The sequence below is a fragment of the Eleutherodactylus coqui genome, chromosome 12, assembly GCF_035609145.1.
Source record: "Eleutherodactylus coqui strain aEleCoq1 chromosome 12, aEleCoq1.hap1, whole genome shotgun sequence".
Lineage (NCBI taxonomy): Eukaryota > Metazoa > Chordata > Amphibia > Anura > Eleutherodactylidae > Eleutherodactylus > Eleutherodactylus coqui.
Window position 1 is genome coordinate 101,615,404 of NC_089848.1, and position 23,693 is coordinate 101,639,096.

The window sequence follows — 23,693 nt, forward strand, 5'->3', positions numbered from 1 at the left end:
CCATTTGTAGCCATGTGATGAGAGACTAGAATAAATATATTGGTGTTATAGGCATTCGGTAAATCTGTTCTCTCAACACATAATACATAGGGAAGGGACAATATATGAAGCCCTCAGAGAGAAGAAACAATAAAGAGTGAATGAGATTGTAGATGGGACGGGTCGTCTATTGTGTGACCATCACAAAGGGAGGATGGGGAGACATTAGTCAAAGTTCACACCCATTTGACTTTAATGTTAAAAACAATTCGGCCCTTGAATTCATAATCATGGCTACTGTATGGTCGGGGGACCCTCTGACAGATGACAATACGTTCTACCAAGCAACTATTCTCCACCCACCAAGTAAACAGCTTTGACGTTCATACAGACATAAAGACTCGCTAGATACATCTCTAACGACAGGAATAGGGCAATCCAAGACGAGTCCTTCATTAGAATAGGTAATTCGGCAAAACATAAATTCAACTGACTGGCATAAAACTGAATACATTATAGGGCGTAACAAAAGAAAAGGCAGCATATGTTGAACAGACCAGTAATCCGAGGGTTACTGACTGTTGGCCTTTCGGTTAACAAAGGCCACTTACACCATATGCTGGCCTGCAGTGTAGGGAGAGGGAACTTCGATGTTTTTTACAAGCCTCACAACAAGAAAGAAGACAAGACGTTATACACACAAGATAGTTATTGAGGGTTTTGAAATCCTAATCAATGAAGAAGGTTATTAAATAATAGAGGGGTGATCTGTGCATTGCATCACCAAACTTTAGCAGCCCTATTTAGTAGGACAGGGGGTGGGAAAATATTACATTGCCTCCAAAAATTGCCTATATGGATTTTAACTATGATGTGAGGGTGTCTCTGCTGTAATATATAACCATAAAGTGTTCAAAAAGTGGAAAGCATTAAAAATGTAATCAGTTTTTGAAAGTATTTATTTTGACACATACACATATATAATTGTTAACAAAATGTATTCACTCAACAACCTCCTCTCCGGTTCATTACTAGGAGCTGTAAATATTAACGGAGTGATTATTAATAAAATCGGCTGTAGCTACATGGAGAGTACACGGGTGCAGGGTATCTAAGGCTGACTGTCACAATGCATTGTGGGGACATGGTAGCAGAACAAAGGGCTTTGAGCAAAGACCTGGAATCCAGTGGTAATAGGATTAAAAAAAAAGTGCAGTTTTTTTTTGTATTTCGAGTTTTAGACTTTTTGAAATTTTTGAATTTTTTTATTCTGTTTTGTCAGTATAGCTAAGTTTTTTTTCCTACATGGGGTTCCTTTTTTTACCTCTTCTAATTTGAGTATTTAACCGATACTCATCCCTGGCTCGTCATAAACTGATGATGGAGCAGTGGGGGAAATTACTGAGGTGGTAAGTCAGGTGAGAATGGGTTGAAATGTGCATCCTACGTAGCCAATGTAGCAGCACTAAGCGGTGCTGATCACCCAGGCAAGTTACACAAGGCATTTTTCTAATCACCTTTAATGGGCACAGTGACAAGTACCATGTGTGCAGCTCGGAGCTGGTGTTTACAAGACCCTCCCAGAGTGTGTTTATGGCGTCCTAAAATACCGTTAACAGTAAAGAGGAATGAAAAGACGATGGAATAAAACGAATCACGTCTGCTAATAAAAATGGTAATTAAAACGCAATGTGTTTCCTGTGTTTCTTTACTACAGGAATTTACTCGAGCGAAAAGGGTGCTAAATGAACTCATTTATTAGGAAATACATGAAAAAAATTACAAAAAAAGTTAGTGACGGTCATTTATTATAAACCAATCAGAAATAATTCTGGTATTGCATTAATTATTTTCCACCATTTATAGTAACAAGTCCAATGATCGTGCATGTACAGTCGCCTTTATCGCTTTTCAGACAATTTATATAAATATGTATATATTCTTAAAGGTTCTCTTTTTAAATTTGTACATTTCTAATTTTTATAATTTGTTTTTAAATTTTTTTTTACTTATTTTTTTTTTTCGGAAAAACATTATTTTTGGAGGTTTGTGTAACACTTTCTGTCAGCGGTACCATAAATTCAGTCCAATTTATCTAGTGTGTACTTTCCAGATTATTAAGCACACCATTACTCATTATAAAATCAATATCGATTTAACCAATATGCCCCCAAGAGATATATCTTGAAAGGTCACATACAAGAACTCAAATTTTTTTCTTTTCCTGCTTGGAGTTTAATTAGGTATATTATTCACTTTGCTGCCACTGGAAATTACATTATTTTTCTTCCACTTTTTACATAAAAATTGGAATTAGTTTTACGAAGAAAAGGGCGGGGATTTTAAAGCTCAAATCTTAAAAAAAACGAAAATACTTTGTGAAAAAATATTTAATTCATGATGGATTTATCAGCACAAAATACAGACAATCTGACTCGATGGGAAAAAAAAACAGCAATTCTCTTAATATTTTGTATTTTTTTTTTTTGGTCTAGTCAAACTTTGTAATAGAATGCAAAGCAATTTTCCAGAGGCCCAAAAAAACCAAAAATGATCATTTCTTTAAATGATCTGAATTAAAAATACATTTTAAAATTTAAATATAAAATCTACAAAATAATAATAATGATAACAACGATGGACGTCAGAACTACAAATAGAATCATTTTTAGTTGACCCATATAGTAAAGCAATTACCAATAGGCTATTGTAGGATCACACTCAATTTCAAATATGAAAAAGTACAATTTTAACAAAAATCACATAATTTATGAGTAGCTTAAGTTTGATATAATTTCAATATAAGAAAAAAAATAACTGCTTTCTCTAGATTTCTTTAAGGAATCCACATTAACTCTTCTCTTGCTGGAGGCAATATAGATATCATACACTGGATTTACTAGTTATTTCCTCGAAAGGAAATCTTCTGTCTTATCACCGAAGCATGTTCAAAAAGTTTAATCATACTAAATAGTTTGTATAATCAACATTGCATACAACTTCTCATGAAGTGATACATTGAAGCACTACAAAAAGATATATATATATATAAAATGCAAGTGCATTGTTACCTGGTAAGTGCTGGTGGCATCTGTATGGCTGTCAGTGCCCAACGCAGAGAGCTTCTCCTTGAGTTTGTGGTGGGACCGGTGACGCAGGCAATAGATGACCCCAGAACCAGCAAGAACCCCGATAATACAGGCGATAGAGATGAGAGTGAGGATAATAAACTTAGTGGAGTCTTCTTCTTCCAAGCGATGAGGCAAAAGCTTCAGTTTGCTTTTCTGTAGGAGAAGAAAATAAAAAAGTCACAAAGAATCCATACTCAAAAACATCAAAAAAAACCAAAAAAACAGAACAAGATTATAATCAGTCACAGACTCTAAACGAATAATAGGGTAACCGCAGAGCAATGTTCATAACCGTTCAGGAAGAAACTCATTACACACCATCTAACTCATCACAGAGTGTGAGAAATGGGAAGAAAACATGAAGTCAAAGTTGTACCTGATGAGAGGTAACACCAATCCATGGGTTAGAGTAGAGCACACATCAATGCATAATCCCTGGACTGCACTCTCCTAGCATCCATGCGTAAAGTTGTCCAATAATTCCCCCTCATTAGCTTCATTATAAAGGTGTATTAGCAACAATTAAAAACCCAACAGGAAAAAAAAAGTGAAAAGCCTGGGCAGGCAGATTGCTGCAGGGCGCTGTGGGCACCCTTCCCTGCTCACAATTAGCAGAGAAATGAATTGGGGAGCAGTGCTGCCTGCTACAAGATGAGGACAATTAGCAAACTCTTTCCAGCACCTCATTTCGCGTGCTAACAAAATGGATTTTTCCCCATGAATGCCTGCCTGGCCTATTCATTATCTCTTGTCTATTAGTAATTTTCTGCTCCGTATTCAGTTGGCCAGCTCTTAATGTCCTCCTGTCTTGCAGTGTACACAGTGCCTCTTATGTTAGGCCCGGTCCATTTTTATCTTGGCACCATAAAGGACACCGAAGCAATTATCGCCAGTCTTGACTGTAAAAGCTTGTCATTAATTAGCCTCTTGCCTTCAGTGCAGTGGATTAGCTATTGCATAGGCTGAGTTAATGGAAATGGACATTCAATAAGACTCCCAAGCTCTTCTCGCCTGGTTTCAGAGGAGGAGGATTGTTAGGTTTGGCAGCCCCAGGAGGTGGATAGAAAAAGAGAAGGAAGGAGGAGGGGAGAGATTGAAAACCCCTCTAAGCTGAGCAGAATGGATCTGAGATGCATGTGTGGCTGAGAATACAGCTCATTGTCAGAGGCACAGAACAAGTCTTCCATGGCCCCACCCTGTGGTTTGATCCTCCCCTCTACCCCCCAACGCAAAGCTACAGCCATGGGTGTGTACCCCCTAAAACACAGCCAGCCCTCTGCACGATACGAAATTTTAACAAGTCACCGAGGAGATGGGGATCCCTTTCGCTCTAGCACTGAGATCCACCCCTTCCTCACTATTGTCTACCTAGAACTCTATACATCTTATTTCAGCTGTAAAACTCTTCCGTCTGCTCTAAAATTCAAAGGGTTAACTGAGAAATTAATATACTGTATAAGGATTTTTGCCAAGTAAACGTCACCGCCAGCCCCCCCCCCCCTCCCACACATGAAGACAACGCCAAACAGATAACTTTTCCAAGCTCCGGGCGCATCTTTTATAACGTTGCAAATGCCACTCGATAGCGATTCTCATATTCGCAAAAGATTTATATCAGATTTTATTGTCTACAAGATAATTATTGGCTACATTACATCGATTTATACTGGCAGCTCTGACCTGCTCGCTGTAGCATAACCAGGACTCGGAGTATTACAATATATAACAGACAGCCGGAAGATTCAAGCCAAGAGACTCGCCCATACTCGATAGAAGGATGGTAGACCGACGCAAGCTTAGAAGACAATCACAACCCTATGTAATCCAAGCCTTCAAATATTATTTCAATTCCTGCCCACCATACCAGATCTAGTCAACATCAACCATAGTAACTCGGTAACCTGTGTGATATACTCTTTTTTTGGGGATTTTCTCCTTGGCTTGCCGGAATTAAATATGTTTTTTTTTCCGGCACACACCTACACAGCCCCGTCCACCATCTCCTCTCCCTGCCAAGCGGAGTCATTGAAGTGTTACACATCTGCCCAGGGATCTATTCATGCTCTCAATCGGGGGCCGTGGGTGCACTGGGGCTCTATCGGGAATAAAGGAAAATAATTGGCAACTCTTAAACTAAATTCTAAAAAGATATCGTAGAGCGGAATCGCATACGAATAACCCGTTCAGTACCGCAAATGTTAGTGACTTACCCAAGGCAATGTCTAAACTTAGATATGGCAAGTGGAGGTAGGATGTATAATATACAAAAATGTTATATTTTTGGAAGTGTGTTCCTCTATAAAGATGTCCAGTTTGCCTTTTTGGATTAATACTGTGTTGCATATGCGTTAGTCATGATTGCAAATTCGGCTTGAAATATAGAGTTGGTTCGGATGCATTTAAGTTCCCGCCATAATTTTAAGACCAAGGATTTGAAGAATAGAAAGAATCAAAATTTTTCTCAAAAATGTAGAACATTGGCCATGTGTGGCAAAGAAAATACATTCGACATAAAAGAAGAACCAATTGTTTGTAGATAAATCGAAGAGAAACGAGATAACAGACGACCATCGACAATGTCCGATCGTAGATCCAATGTGAAGACGGGACATTTTTGAGCCATTTGCTTGAGTCGACATAGACTTGACAGCAAGTAATGATAGTAACAATAAAAATATGCCGGAACTTAGTGAGCAGGTGATCTGAAAGGGCAGAGCTGTCTAAATGTCTTAAGTATACAATGAGTTCCAGCATCTCATCGCGCACTTCCATGCTGATTTAGGCCATGCCTGTTAGGAAGTCTTACATAATCCAGAATATGAAGTTCATATGAAGAACATTGTTGTATGCAGGACTAAGCAAAATTTTTAGGCGGTTGTAGAAAAAAATGCTGCAAAGTTAGATTTTTTTTTCAAAAATAGAAGGGGTCTGCTTGACTCCAAATTTATTCTGCAGTCGGACAACAACCCCAAACACCCAGCCAATGTTAATAAGAAGCAGAGTAAAGAAGAACAAGGAGTCCTGGAAGTGATGATTTGGCCCCAGAGAGCCTTGATCTCAACATCATCCAGTCTGTCTGGGATTACATGAAGAGACATAAGGAGCGAGCCGACATCCAAAGAAGATGTGTACTTAGTTCTCCAAGATGTTTAAGCAACCGCCCTGTCAAGTTCCTTCAAAAACTGTGTGCAAGTGTACCTTGAAGCACCGATGTTGTTCTGAGGCAAAGGACGGTCACACCGAATACTGATGTGATTTAGATTTAGACACTTTGCATTTTGTTAATTGACAAATTAACACTTCTACTTTTGAGAGCGTTCTTACTTTGCAGCATCCCCACACACACCTGCCTAAAACTTTTGCACAGTCCTATATACAATAAAACTATGTATTAAAGTCCAGCACTGACCAAAACATTACAGATGAGGCAGAGCTAAGTTTTTTTTCGATACAACAAAGCTGATTTAGTGATTTGGCACAAGGACCAAATATGACAATTCCATCTACGGCCTTCAAAAAGATCTAGCCCAATTAGAATAAAAGCATGAAAACGCATCAGAAATCTCCCCCTCTTTTCAGTCTACGAGGAACGTATATATATATATGCACACCCACTGATGTGGAAGGCAGTAAGTCTCCTATAGAGTTTAACGCCACAAAACCTTTTGCCCCAGCAAACAGAAGTCAGAGTTCACTTATTATTCCTCTCCTGGGCGCTGCTGGGCGGGAACAAAACGTCAAGGTTAAAGGTTGCAATTTGCATTTAAACAGACAAGGATATTTTTTAGGATTTTTTTTAGGGCCTGTAAGGATGTGTCACAGGTCCATTGTTAGAAAGGGTTGCTGATCAGATGCACTGAACACCCCATATCCATTGTTTCTATGGCATGTAAAGTGTTAAATGCTCTTGGAATAACATGATGGTGGCGTTGGTCTACAAGAAATAGCCACATGGCAAGATACGTTTCTAGGAAGAATTGACACATTCCGCCTATATCGATATGCTTTCTATATAGCGCTCATCTGTGATGTCACGTTTTCTTGGCCTCCACCATCATCATTAATAAGCTCAGTCTTCCATCCACGATAATGTATTCCTCTGTATATCTGAACGTACTTGTATAAAGCCCACCTGCTGTTTAACATAATCTCCTTTTATGTCTTCTCTACCCGGGCACATAAAATATAAGTCCTATGTAATGTATGACAATGTAACGGTATGCTTGTTTAAACTTTAACGCCACCACGATGGCATAGTTGGTATAATTGCAGCTGCTCATCTGTCATGGAACAACTGGTACCAGCATGCTGTGCCAAGCTCCTGCTTATCGGGATCATGCTGAGACTTGTTGTGCAACAGCAGGTGAAGGCTCACAGGCTGCCTAATGGTCAGAGCCCTCATATATGGACTTCTTTCATTCTATTTGCTTTTTACAGTGTTGCCCTGAACCAGGAATATAAGAGCCATATCATCCAGCAACATGAATCCCATGCGAAGGGTCATATAGGTGCAATATGTAGATATCTATGTGCACACACCATGTTACAATGATGCAGCTACATGCAGACTGTATACAGCTCCAATATGTGTTCTCAATACTTAGTATAAGGTTTAGATAAAGTACTAGTATGAGGTGTATTTATGAGTACTGATATGTAGTATGATGTACAGATAAACAGGAGCCGATTTTAATATGTTGTCTAGAAAAAACTAGAATGTATCTATCCATCCCATATCTATCTATCTATCTATCTATCTATCTATCTATCTATCTATCTATCTATCTATCTATCTATCTATCTATCTATCCCATATCTATCATCTATCTATATCTATCTATCTAATATCTGTCTATTTATCTATCTATATCTATATCTATCTATCTAATATCTATCTATCTATATCTATCTATCTATCTATCTATCTATCTATCTATCTATCTCATATCTATCTATCTATCTATCTATCTATCTATCTATCTATCTATCTATCTATCTATCTATCTATCTATCTCATATCTATCTATCTATCTATCTATCTATCTATCTCTATCTATCTTTCTCCTATCTATCTATCTATCTATCTATCTATCTATCTATCTATCTATCTATCTATCTCATATCTATCTATCTTTCTCCTATCTATCTATATACTATCTATCTATCCCATATCTATCTATCTACTATCTATCTATCTGTCTAATATCTCTCTATCTATCTAGCTATCTATCTATCTCTCTATCTCATATCTATCTATCTATCTATCTATCTATCTATCCATCCACCTATCTCACATCTATCTATCTATCTCATATCTATCTCCTATCTATCTATCTATCTATCTATCTATCTCTCTATCTATCTCATATCTATCTATCTATCTATCTATCTATCTCATATCTATCTATCTATCTCTCTATCTATCTCATATCTATCTATCTATCTATCTATCTATCTATCTATCTATCTATCTATCTATCTATCTATCTATCTCATATCTATCTATCTATCTATCTCTCTATCTCATATCTATCTATCTATCTATCTATCTATCTATCTATCTCATATCTATCTATGTATCTATCTATCTATCTATCTATCTCATATCTATCTATGTATCTATCTATCTAGCTCAAATCTTTTTATTGAAAGTGTATTTCTCTTCTACCTAACATGTATCTAATATAATTAACATTATTATTTATTTCTAAAGTGCCTTTAATTCCAGGGCACTGTATATATGCATCTGATCTATCAATCTATCAAGTACTTATCTCATATCTATCTATCTATCTATCTATCTATCTATCTATCTATCTATCTATCTATCTATCTATCTCATATCTGTATCTCATAACCATCTCTCGATCTCATATCTATCTATCTATCTATCTATCTATCTATCTATCTATCTATCTATCCCATACCTATCTATTCATCTATCTATATATCTATCTAGTACTTATCTACTATCTATTTATCTATCTCATATCTATCTATCTATCTATCTATCTCATATCTATCTATCTATCTCATATCTGTATCTCATAACCATCTCTCGATCTCATATCTATCTGTCTATCTATCTATCTATCTATCTATCCCATAACTATCTATTCATCTATCTATATATCTATCTAGTACTTATCTACTATCTATTTATCTATCTCATATCTATCTATCTACCTATCTATCTATCTATCTATCTCATATCTATCTATCTATCTCATATCTGTATCTCATAACCATCTCTCGATCTCATATCTATCTGTCTGTCTATCTATCTATCTATCTATCTATCTATCTCATATCTGTATCTCATAACCATCTCTCGATCTCATATCTATTTGTCTATCTATCTATCTATCTATCTATCTATCTATCTATCCCATAACTATCTATTCATCTATCTATATATCTATCTAGTACTTATCTACTATCTATTTATCTATCTCATATCTATCTATCTACCTATCTATCTATCTATCTATCTATCTATCTATCTATCTCATATCTATCTATCTATCTCATATCTGTATCTCATAACCATCTATCGATCTCATATCTATCTATCTATCTATCTATCTATCTATCTATCTATCTATCTATCTATCTATCTATCTATCTATCTATCTATCTATCTATCTATCTATCTATCTATCAGTCTGTCTTTCTGTCTGTCCTATCCATTCACCCTTCCACCTTGCTGTCTGGAGACATATTACCATTCCTAGTCTTGTGTTGCCGTTGCAGTTGAGTGTTGTGATAACTTTAAAGCACATCTCATTATTGTCTAGGACTCCTCGCTGTCAGCTCAGTGACTCGCCTCCATTCTCCATGTTCTTGGAATAAAATGTGGATCGTGCAATCAGGACTGTGCTGGGGAGAAGCCTGGGTTAATTAGAGGCATCCTGTCAGGAATCAACTCAAATTGTGAGAGGGCTGATTAAATATTAATGAACGTGACATTTACAGTCAGATGTTTTCTTAAAGTAGAACACTTCTGCTCGGCGCTGGGTCAGCTTCTTCTAGACTACGTCGTCTCGAGCGTTTTCTGTCTATATCAATATTCAGTGCATCCTATTGATAACCGCGGTATAGCCCATGTACTTTCAGCAGGAAATATCCGATTTTTACCTTCATCATGGACAAGAAGGCCTGAAAACTGTCTCCTAAATGATCTGTCATCCATAGATACAATATAACCCCGAACCACCAAAGAGATGCGGTATATATATTCCAAATAATCCACACGGCTCTGCTGCTTTAAAAGCCCATCAAATCCAGGGCGCTAATGACAATACATGAGCTGAGGAGCAGACAGATCAGATGCCACAGGTGAAAACACAAGAATAGAATTCTAATCCAGATCTAGAATTTTCAAAAAGTGGTAATTTAGGTTGTTAAAAAAAAAAAATCAAATTTTTGTGTTTTTGACTATTCCATGCTCAGCCTGAGTGTGCGCTTCATGACAAGGCTTGCCCCATGTTTTAATGACATCATGTCTAATAAATCTCACCCAGCATTACCCATATGGCAGATAGCAGGTGAGGTGTCAGAGCCCAGCTCTGGGGGCTTAGTATTCGGCATCCCTATTAGCAGAAGGAGCAGGAGGCAAGGGTGAGGCTGTGTACCCCGGGTGTGAAGATCCTTTGTGCTGAGGGAGGCATTGTTCTTCTGTGCAGAACAAATTGGACTTGCAAATCCAGTATTCACAACCCCCTCCCCTCCATCCAAACTCGGGATATTAAGGATTGGGGAAGAGAGGGGGGGGGGGGGGGACTTGTGCTGTTTAAAGAATACACAACTCTTTGTATGTATATATAGAGCTGATGACTTTATGTAGCCGCCAAATTTTGGCACGTTGATGTTAAATAGGGACGTTGCATGCTATAAATCTTTTGCAAAATGAAATTGATATATAGAAGGTATAGTTAAAAAAATAACTATATATATATATATATATTGCAAACATTAACTTGACATTTAATGCATTAAGATAACCACAGGCTACTGCAATGCTGTAAATCGAGTTATCATGTAGTGTTAGTCATGTCAAGAATTGCTACATATATATATATATATATATATATATATATATATATATATATATATATATATATATACACACACACACACAGAGTACTGTGCAAAAGTTTTAGGCACCATAAAAAAAGCTGCAAAGTAAGATTTTTTCTCAAAAACAGAAGGCATCTGATTGGCTCCATATGTATTCTGCAGCAGGACGACAACCCCAAGCATCCTGCCAATGTCATTAAGAACTATTTTCAGTGTAAAGAAGAACAAGGAGTCCTGGAAGTGATGATTCGGCCCCACAGAGCCCCGAGTTCATCATCATCCAGTCTGTCTGGGATTACATGAAGAGACAGAAGGATTGGAGTGAGCCGACATCTACAGAAGATCTGTGCTTAGTTCTCCAAGATGTCTGGAACAACCTCCCTGCCGAGTTCCTTCAAAAACTTTGTGCAAGTGTCCCTAGAAGAACTGATGCTGTTGTGAAGACCAAATATTGATGTGATTTAGATTTCTCTTTTCTTCATTCACTTTGCATTTTGTTAATTGACACAAACAAAAGATTAACACTTCCATTTTTAATACATTCTTACTCTGAAGCATTTTTTCCACACCTGCCTAAAACTTTTGCACACTACTGTATATATCTAGCCACTGTCAGCCAATGTATAATCAGTTCTTGCCTCAAAAACTCTTCCTAGAAGCTTCTTGATCAACATTTTTTTTTAACAACTCCTTTTATTCTAAACTATGAATTGATCATTTACAGCAAAATCAGGGCCAGATATCCTCTTCCCAGAGCGGGATATAGATAATACCTCACTCCTACAGCAGGGTTACCAATCCCAATTGCAATACTCCAGAAACACTAAAAAACCCATCCCATGTGGTGGAATTGTTAATGTTGCCCACTATATAAGATACGTTCTAGTTACACTATGCTGATATTCTATCCATTGGTTGCTACATCATGGCTGGCTGCATGTAGGCCACAAATATTCTCGCATCGCATATACAACACAAACCATTATCTTCCACGTTACAATGTCACAACCCTCGGAATGATACAAACTATATGTATCTGTAATGTATAGAAGGGCGTTCTATAAAACGATACATTGCCATTAGCTTCTCAAAGGCGGATGAGAAAGGATGCAGAACGCTTTTAAGAATCTGTAAATGGCTAGGAGGTTTAGAACTAAGATTTTTTGCTTTGATAGAGCAATCATGATATAATTTGTTATCTGATGTGTTGATAAAGGAGGATTAGAAAATACAGATGCAACAACCATTAACATGACCGGCTCATCGTGATAACTCGATTGTAGTACATTGTAGTTAAGTTATCAAGGTGCGTTAAATGTCAAGTTAACATTTGCTACATCTGTATAGTGTGATATTTGTTATATAGCAGTATACTAATACTAATATATGTTCTAGATTAATGTTCAATAATAAGGGAAGGTAAGGCCTGGGATATTGAATAACTGTCTTATATTGTCTCTATAAATGTCAACATATTAGATAAATACATAAGCATATATATATATATATATATATATATATATACACACACATATATATATATATATATCATTACAATTTTATTCTCTCTCTCTATATATATATACACATACATACATAATCTCTTAAAAACATGTATGTGTTGGTAAAAATATTCAGACTCCCTACCATGCCAGTTATGACTCTCAGTCTGACTCTCTAAATCTGAACAGTTAAGAACCTTTGCACGAGTACCAATATATACAATATTAATGAGTATTTTAATTAAACATCTTTAAAGCAAACATTAGAGTTAGAAAGTGGATTACCGACTGTACTGACCCAAAGCTCCCCATCCCCATCCCCCCATCCTATCCGCCTACTACATCCTACGATGCTGGATTAACCCTATAGTGTACCAGAACTGCTTAAACCAAAAAATTGCAAACCATACACATCCTGTACACTACACAGACAACTAGGTCTTGTAATCAGACCGGGTAAAAATGCATTAAGTTAGGAATTTCTCAGGAAAAGGAGAATTGATGCCTATAATTGGCAGCCATAAAACTTGAAGGACGATATTTACCTGTTCTGATACTAAAGTATGAGCAAAGTCTCCTGAAGGTAGAAAAGCTGCAGATGTTCGCAAAAGAAATGCAAAAAAAAAAGGGGATGGGGGGAATGGACTAAATCCTTCTTCTGCATGAAACTTCTGGAGAGTCTGACGCTTTCCACTTCAGCAAAACAGAGTAAAGCAATAGAAAAGAAAGAAAGACAGAGGGGGAGTAAGAAGGAGTTAGACAAAAGAAACTCACAAGGCAGATCCGGTAAAAGCCGGCGTCCAGCAGCTGCTGTCCAGTGGGTCTCAAAGTGATGATCCCTTAATGGGGAAGACTCTGAAGATAGCCGTTAAGAGCCGCCATGTAGAGCCAGCAGGTGCCTTCAGCACCATGGAGAGTTCCTCCCTCTAAGGCAGACCTGGGACCTGGCCCAGGTGATAGGAACCCCTGTTTACTCTATAACCTCTTCTCATTGTCATGGCTGGTGACAGAAAAGTGCAGGCAGGGCTGAGACCGGTCCTTATATCCGAGCCCCCCGTCTCCAGCACATGGCCTATCCACCCGTTGCTATAGCAATCCCTCCACATGTTGCTGACAGCAATTGGCTGTGGAGGCCCTTGCTGTTAATAGACTCTAGCTAGAGTGGCGATGTGAATGGGCTTGTGCTTTGTCACTCATTTGTAAAGCCGTGCGTGGCTATTCTTTTTCCCCCCCCCTCCTTTCATTCTTTTTATTTAACATTTTGAACCAGTGTGCAGGATGGCAATTTAGAAATTGAATGTAATAGACAACTGGAGGGAAAATAGCCCCCCTGCCCCTCCTCCTCCGCCCCCCCCCTCCCCTTAAGAAACCTTTAAGACTGATGTTAAGCTCTTTGCAAGGCCATGAAATTCTTTGCATGAGAATATGCACCTTCACTAACGGACTCATTACTAAGTGGCTCAGGTAGGGGCTTATTCTGCCAAAATCTTGGAGGCTGTTTCTCATGTAAAATCGAAGAGTATTAACTCTCTGCTGCCCGTACATCACTGCTTTAGATAGATTTTATGCATATGAACTTCTACAATAAGGAACACTCATTGTGATAGGGAAATGCGGCCCTTCTAATGTATATGTCTATGTTTAGTGTATATAGAGCAATCATATTTCCTTAACCTCATATACTCACAACCCTGTAACCAACAGGGCTCACAATCTAATTTCCCACATTCAAAGGTCTATTCAATGGGAAGCCACATTACCTATCAGTAGAGATCCCCTTTCACTGTATGCTGTATGACGTCACCAGCTGATTGCTTTCTGTACCATATATTGGTCCACTCTCACTGTACACAGTATGACTTCGACTGATCGCTTTCTATATCCTACGTTGGTGCCCTTTCACTGGACGCTGCATGACATCATCGGCTCAATACTTTCTATATCATTCAATGGTCCACTCACATGGTATGACATCACCAACTTATTACTTTCTGTATTATGCATTGGTCTCTTCTCACTGTACGCTGTATGACATCATTGGCTGATTGCTTTCTGTATTGCGCATTGGCCCCTTTTCATTGTACACCGTAGGACATCATCAGCCCAATGCTTTCTGTATCATACATTGGATCCTTCTCACTGTATGCCATTATTAGCTGATTGCTTTCTGTACTGCACATTGCTCCCCTCTCATTGTATGCTACATAACATCATCAACTGATTGACTTTCGTACCATATATTGGTCCCCTCTCACTGTATTGCATCACAAGCTGATTGCTTTCCGTACTGAACATTGGTGCCCTCTCATTGTGAACTGTATGACGCCACCAGCTGATGCTTTTTATACTGTACGTTGGTCTCCTCTCACTGTACTCCGTATGACATCATCAGCTGATTGCTTCCTGTACCATGTATTGGTCCCCTCTCACTGTATGACATCACCAGCTGATTGCTTTTTGTACTGCCCATTGGTCCCCTCTCACTGGATGACATCACTGGCTGATCACTTTCTATACTGTAATATGGTCATCTCTTCATTTATGACATCACCGGCTGATCAATTTCTGTACTGTACATTGGTCCCCCCTCCCTATATGACATTACCGGCTGCACCCTTTCTGTACCGTACATTCACCCCCCTCCCTGTATGACATCACCGGCTGAACCCTTTCTGTACCGTACATTCACCCTCCTCCCTGTATGACATCACCGGATAAACCCTTTCTGTATCATACATTCACCCCCCTCCCTGTATGACATCACTGGCTGAACCCTTTCTGTACCGTACATTCATCCCCCTCACTGTATGACATCACTGGCTGAACCCTTTCTGTACCATATATTCACCCCCCTCCCTGTATGACATCACCGGCTGAACCCTGTCTGTACCGTACATTCACCCCATCCCCGTATGACATCACCGGCTGAACCCTTTCTGTACCGTACATTCACCCCCCTCCCTGTATGACATCACTGGCTGATCACTTTTTGTATGGTACATTGTTCCTCTTGTAGTGTTTACTGTGTAGTAAATTTGATATAAAAGAACAGACATAAAAGAGTGACGTATAGATTGATAACTTACATTTTGCCCATCATTTCCCACCTGTCCTGTATAAACATGCAGTGATAGGTCTCACCAGGATATGGATAATGCGAGGGATGCATTCAGCGTGATGCCTGACTGTTACTTGCCCCGAGCCAAGATCCTGCCAGCTGACTTCTGGACCCGACTAAAGTCTACTGTGGCTGTAATGAGTCTGACACTTGAGGACACACAGATTATTTCACAGCTCAAAACTCACAGCTGGTTGACAAACCACCCTAGTCCAGCACTGGGGAAGGGGACCGGATTTTGGCTCATCTTCCTTTCTCCCTTTGCCCTGTTAAAGCCTTAGCATACTACCGTATTCATGCCACTAAATGGACCTGAGATTGGCAGTAAATGCTGCCAGATTACAGTAGTGATTGATTGCGCCTTGATGGTTTTGTTTAAAGTGAATGTGCCATTAGAAAATGACCTCTTGTATGAATCGGGTTTTTCTGTTAAACATTTTTAAAAGCATCTTTAGTGGGGTTTTTTCCTGATTTTTAATGTCACAAACGTATTTTTTTTAAAATACTAAAAACCAGCAGTTCTCACATTCACCACTAAGCCTAAATCCTCTGACACTTTCTGTCCTGTACAGAAAACTTCTCAGCAATTATCTCTTTATCATCACAGGCAGGATTACAATGTGAGGTGACACCTATATACCATTCACAATAGGTGATGTCACAGCTCACCTCCTTCCCCTCCCTGCGCAGGTCACAGGGCATGCCAAAAAACACTCCCCCAAAGAAATCAATGAGTGATGCTCACATCTCAATTCCTCTCCTTTCCTGCACAAGTTCCAGAGCATGTCCATGACATTCTCCTGTAGAAGTTAATGAGTGATGGTCACAGATCATCTTCTACCCCTTCCTGTTCTGTGTTCCTGCACAGATCACAGAACATGCCCACAACACTCTCCCATAGAAGTCAATAAATGATGGTCACATCTCATTTTCTTCCCTTTCCTGCACAAGTCACAGAGCATGTTCATGACATTCTCCCATAGAAGTCAATGAGTGATAGGCACAGCTCACCTTCTCCCCCTCCCTGCACAGATCACAGAGCATGCCCATACCACTCTTGCACAGAAGTCTATAGAAGATGGTAGCAGCTCACCTCTCCCCCCCTTACAGCACAGGTTACAGAGCATACCCAAAACAGTATCCCAAAGTGAAAGTGCAGATGTAGCAAACGTTAACTTGACACTTAACGTATTACAATAACTCAACTACAATCTACTACAATGCTGTAAATAATTACAATAATGATGATCCATATAAGGGGTTCATCATGATACATCAGGCTTAAATTTGTTTACCCCATCCCTTATATAAAACCAGCAAGGCGTATTGGTAATGAAAATTTGTACCAAAAACCGCATATAACATACGGATTATGAAGCTGATTTTGGTATGTGCATTGACACAGATTCACTTCCTCCTTTAGGCATCATGCACACGGCATGCACAAATTCTGCGTGGGAAATCCGGCCGTGATGGCGGTGGGTCACCCTGCATACCTGTGTGTGCAGGCGGCAAGGTCCACGCAGACCTCTCTTCTTCCGTGTTCTCTGTACTGTGGATGGTCCGCACAGCTCGCCGTCGCACATGCGCAATATAGATTGTTTTATAAACTCCTGCTTTTTTTTGCAGAAGGGCCGCAGGTTAGACAGCTTCCATTGACTTCAATGGAAGCCGTCTGTGTGGGAACTGCAGGAAAATAGAGCGTGCTGCGATTTTTCATTGGCGAGCGGAAACCACAATTGGTTTCCACTCGTGTGCATGAATTTAAAATACACACCACAGGTCAATTTATGCTCAGATTTTCTGCAGCGTATGTGTAAGGGGGCTACCCTACTGGACTGTGTAAGACATGTTCACATAACAGTTATAGTTGACAAACATATAAAGGTTAATGTAAACTTTGGTGTTACAGTGACATCTATTGGCCAGTTTGTGTAACCACACATTCAGATTACTTTAACCTGGACAATTTTATGATTGGTGATGTTAAGGTCATCTGATGGAGAAGGGGTGGAAAGAGGGTTGCGGAGAGTGCTCTGAGAGGTCTGCTGACACAATTAGTCTTGGAGTAGCTTAGGAGGAGTGAGAGCAGCTACTCTGCTGGTGCAAGGAGACAGTTGCCTGAGCTGAGAGGAAGCTGCTGAGAATGGGGAAGAAATGCTCAGTAAAAGAGCATCAGAGCTCAGTGTTTTCATAGAGGATAAATGAAGATCACCATAAATCTTGTTATTTGTATAGCACCAACTTATTCCACAGTGGTTTCAGGTAATTTTATTTATTACCCGCACCAAGCTGGGTACTTATTTTACTAACCTCTGAAGGATGGAAGACTGAGTCAGCTATCTCAACCATGTGGGGATTGAACCCACAACCTTCAGGTCATGAGCAAGAGCTTAGGACTGCAATTCGCTGCCTTAACCCTCTTACACAAGGCTTACAAGAACCTGCAACTGTCCCAAAGAACACCAATGGTTGTTATGCAGCGGTTGAAATAAAACAAGTGTAAGTAGAGACCGGTGTCTAATGTAGGACTATAGTATACACACCTAAAAACAACTAAGACGGAACCCTAACTTCTAAGTGGTCAACCACTGCCTTTTTGAGCTTGGAACTGTTACTTTCTTCTTGTGTCCTGCTGTGTACTGGAGAGTGCCCCCAAGCCATGCGGGGCACCCGAGCTCCAAAGGGAGGCGATATTATCATCACTAAACAATAGAGATGATCAAGTACCCAAAATGCTCGGGTCCGCGTTATTCGAGTCGAGCTTTTTGTAAAATTCGAGAGCTCTACTCAAGTAACGAACCCCATAGACTACAATGGGAGGCTCAAGCATTTTTTTTTTGTGGGACGCCGAGTGCCGAGCTTTTTTTTTGTTCCTTGGTTTGTGTGTTCTCTGTCGTATCCTGAGCCCTTGTGTAATACTATGGTCTTATTACATATGCATGAAGTTTCTTGACATCTCATCCACACTCCTTCTGCTGTAAAACGCTGTGGAGTTTCTGCTGCTAATTCCTCAGCATTTCCAATATGTATGAACATAAAGGAGAAGGCGCAATGCAACCCACTCTACACCCCCAACGGGAGAGTCCTCTACACCAGCGTTCCCCAACTCCAGTCCTCAGGGACCGCCAACAGGTCATGTTTTCAGGATTCCCTCAGTATTAGGGTGCATTCACACGAACGTATATCGGCTCGGTTTTCATGCCGAGCCGATATACGTTGTCCTCATGTGCAGGGGGGGGGGGGGGGGGGGGCTGGAAGAGACCAGGAGCAGAAACTCAGCTCCCGCCCCCTCTCTGCCTCCTCTCCACCCCTCTGCACTATTTGCAATGGGGAGAGGCGGAACGGGGGTGGGGCTATTTCCCAGAACTTAGCCCTGCCCCCGTTCCGCCTCCTCTCATTGCAAATAGTGCAGAGGGGCGGAGAGGAGGCAGAGAGGGGGCGGGAGCTCAGTTTCTGCTCCTGGGCTCTTCCAGCCTCCCCCATCTGCACATGAGGACAACGTATATCGGCTCGGCGTGAAAACCGAGCCGATATACGTTCGTGTGAACGCACCCTTACACAGGTGATGTAATTATTGTCGGTGCCTCAGACATTACCACAGGTGTTCTTACCATAGGATATCCTGAAAACATGACCTGTTGGTGGTCCCTGAGGACTGGAGTTGGGGACCCCTGCTCTACACAATAAGAGCTTCTTCAGATTCCGTATTTATGCACGTTTTTGTGTGTGTAAAATATATGCACAAAGAATAGAACTCACTGATGTCAATGGCGTCACTCTCATGTCTTTTGTGCACATTTTGTGCACACGCAAAAAAATAGAACCTGATGTATCTTTCCGCGTATTGTGCATCAAAGGTCCCGTATAGAAGTTTATGGGCAGTGCCCACTCCTTGTGTGCACAAATGTGCAATATACTGCGCAATTCCGTGGAAAAAGAACATATCTGTATCTCGTTAGACTAAAAAGCCTTTTAAATCAGGGTGGTGGTGTTTGAATAGGCCCTGCGTGCGCAAAAAGTACAGTACTGTGCGTCTGTACGGGCACAAATCTACCTCATCAACCTCGTTTACTGCACAATACATGGCGCTAAAGCATGCCCAAATGTGCATACGGTCATCTGAAGAAACCCTGAGCGCAGCAGACGAACAAGATTTAAATGGTTATTAAGCCTTATGAGTTCCAGATGTGTTCTTTATCTTGCTGAATTGCACAGTATATCGAGCATCCCGCTGCACATTGGTGGTGCGTTTACGCATCCCCCATAGACTTCTATGGGGATTATTGGTGCAGAAATGCACACAAAAGTAGAGCATGCTACAGGTAATGAGAACAAACTAGAGATGAGCGAACGTGCTCGTTTAGAGCAATTACTCAATCAAGTATCGCTTTTTCGAGTAACTGCCTACTAGGGCGAAAAGATTCAGGGGGCGCCGGGGGTGAGCGGAGGGTTGCCGTGGGGAGTGGGGGGGGGGGGGGGAGAGAAAGAGAGCTTTCCCCTGCTACCCCCCACTCCACCCCGCCGCCCCCAGAATCTTTTCGCCTGAATAGGCAGGTACTCGAAAAAAGCGATGCTCGATCGAGTAATTGCTCTAAACGAGCACGTTCGCTCGTCTCTAGAACAAACCCATTGAAATCCACGGGTTCTATTCTCTGCATACTGCCCACAAAAATGTTGTGTACACAAATATGTGCAAAAATACGGCAGCCTGAAGCCGCCCTAAACCTCTGTCCCTCCAGTCGTCCACTACGGCCCTACTTCACCTGGTCTGCTGGACAAACATTTGTTCTCTCTCACTCTTTTGCATTTTTGTGAAAGTGATTTTTCACACAATGGGATTTATTGCCAGTTGACTTATAACGGGTGCAGTAGATTTCCACCCCTCTTTTACTGCTATTTCTGATGGAGAAGACCTAATGCAAGTGTGAAGAGAGTCTAAGGCTATGCTCACACCTGTGTTCCAGGGGTCCAATTTGGTGCTCAGTAAGGACAGCTTCACATGAGCGTAAGCGCAACACGCACGCGACAGAGCAACGTTTTTGCGCCGTGAACGTTGCTCTATCGCAGGCATATCTGTGCATTTTACCATGACCATTCACTTGGCCTTTACGGAAGCAGGAAAGGGGCATCCCCTGGCCAAACGGATTCATCTCATCCGTTAGAAGTGAGCGGCACTGAACAGACCCTGTTGACTATAATGGAGCCCATTTGGTTTCTGTCCAGCTATCTGACATTTTACCAGATGGAAAAGTCCACATGCCAAATCTGCAATGAAGCCTACGAACGCAGATGTGAACATAACCTAACCAAAAAGTGGAAGGCAAAACACAATTACCCTTTGCCTGTGGCCATGTTTTATTGTAGAAGGTGCATTCAAATTCTTAGGTCTCCTAATTTGTTTTTAAAAAACTTCTTACCCCACAAAGTTGAAAGTATTGTTACTTCTAAACCTACTGTATATACTCAAGTATAAGCTGTGTTCTTCAGCACATTTTTTTGTTTATACTCGAGTGAGATAAAAAAACAAAAAGAAACCCCGCAATACTCACTTTTCAGTCGGCGTCTGTGTCCCCGGCGCGATTGTCTCCCCGGCAGTGCGGCAAGCTGCTTGAGACTTCTCCTGCTGTCATCTCCCTGCTCGTCTTTGAATTCCCCCGCTTTCAGGGCTGTGTAGGTAAGTGCTGTGATTGAATCAAGTGCCAACCAATCACAGATGGTGCTCGATTATTCACAGCCATTCAGTGAATGACATCACTGAATGGCTGTGATTGGTTTATCGAGCACTGGCTGTGATTGGCTGCCGCTTGATCCAATCACAGCGCTTACTTACACAGGGCTGACGGCGGGGGAATTCAAAGACAAGCAGGGAGATGACAGCAGGAGAAGTCTCAAGCAGCTTGCTGCACCGCCGGGGAGAGCATCGTGCCGGGGACACAGACGACGGCTGGGAGGTGAGTATTGCGTTTTTCTTTTTACCTAGTGTATACTTCAATATAGTTAAGCTTATACTCAAGTCAATAGGTTTTACCAGTTTTTTGTGGTAAAACTTATTGACTCGGCTAATACTCGAGTATATATGGTAATCTCCCTCTTAACATACACATTTTTACAACATCAACGCCATGATTGTATGACCGTTACGAACACTTCTTTAGGGTCTGTTTTGCTCACTGGAAAAAAACTGATGGAAGAGCGGCATGACTGGAAAATATGTGACCATGGAGAGCATCCTTCAACCACGTCTCCTCCATTGTGGCAATTCACCAAATGAAAGAACCATTCATGCCATCATCACGTGTTAAGATCACTCCACACATTCCCACGTGTGAAGCCTTGTAATCATTGGTCAACATCCGCAGCACCCACCTGGAGGAAACTTTCCACATCTTCACGTCTTCACGGTGTGCACAGATCCCTACGGAAATGTGAACTTTACAGGCAATCTCTTCCACAGTCAATCAGTAGTTCTCCATAATCACTTGCTCCACTTGGTCAAGCATGTCATTAGACCGGCTGGTGTGTGGCCGAGGATCTTTTGGTTCATTATCACACAATGTTTGGCCTTCATTGAACTGTCGGAACCACAAACTCACATTTTTCATGTCCATGACACCTTCACGGCATGTCCTGCTCAAAGGATGGTGAATATTGATGGGTGTCAATCCGCACAAGTGGAGAAAAGGTATGATACTCGTTATTCTTGGAACATGAATGTCATCATTTTAAGTATTGAAGACTCTTCCACCTCCAGCCAAGATCACGTGGGTTCTGTGCGCTTGCGATGCTGCCATCTATTTCACTCTTTCCCGCGTCTTCTAAAATGTGTCCAACCCTATCTGCTCCTCTTCCAGAGGAATAAATTAGGAGACCTTAGGACTTGATTGTACGTCATAGGTCGTAAGCAGAGCCGTATACCGTATTTTACCAGCTTTACATTTTTGCGTTGCAGTACTGTATTTTCCTTTCCTATCTCTTTCCACTTCCATGAAAAATACAAATAAAAGGACTACTGCAGTATTGCACAGGGGACCATTAAGCTCCAATTATGCCACCGCTACATGTCCATTAAGCAAGTCTCACGTACTTAAATAACTTCACTTAATGGCCAGGGCACAGAAGTCTTAAATGTTCCTGCCCTATAGTCTCCATTATAAACTAGTTGGCACCTTAGTCAACTTTCTTCACACAGGTTCTAAAGGCCAAAGGAAATACGGCAACGCAGGGTGCAGAAAGTGTTTACTATTACTCATTTGTAGAAATTAATTTAAGACTACTGTATACCTAAAGACTCTTGTTAGCACTCACGTACATGTGCAGATGGACTTTCTGGCTTCATACTAACATACTTGCATATTTTACTGCAAGTATGTTTTACTTACTTTTATGTGGTGTACTACATTTTAATAGGTTACCTTGTAGAACACAACACAGGGAGTGACTACTTAAAATAAGGGTTAGGGCTCAGTCACACGGGCGCATCCGGGCGCCGATGCGCCCATCTTCCTGCACGAAGAAGGCGGCCACACTGCAGGTGCGAACCACTCTCCGCAGCGCAGGAAGAAAGAACACATGACCGGCAATGGAGCCGGTCATGTGTTCTTTCTGCCGGCAATGTGGAGAGTCGTCCGTACCTGCAGTGCGGCCGTCTTATCCTGCAGGAAGGCGGGCGCATCGGCGCCTGGATGCGCCTGTGTGACTGAGCTCTTAAAAGGTACAAAAATGGACAATAGCAAATTTGGTGCCCATTAAAAAAAAGTAGAACAAATATGTAAGGGATCTAAATCTAATGCCGACACCATTGCCAAGGGCTTCGGAAAATTCTTGGCAAGACTAGTTGGCTAACGGACTTTAAGATTATATAACAGGCTCAAACCTTAAAGC

General features: G+C 40.7%; 1 protein-coding gene across 1 annotated transcript in view; it reads right to left on the bottom strand.

Moving 5' to 3' along the window:
- PTPRN2 (protein tyrosine phosphatase receptor type N2) overlaps positions 1-23,693 on the bottom strand; it is a 1,135,353-nt gene that overhangs the window by 168,762 nt on the left and 942,898 nt on the right. The window contains exon 13 of the mRNA XM_066584551.1: positions 3,051-3,263. Coding sequence (XP_066440648.1) covers positions 3,051-3,263 — 213 coding nt within the window. The remainder of the gene's footprint in view (positions 1-3,050; positions 3,264-23,693) is intronic.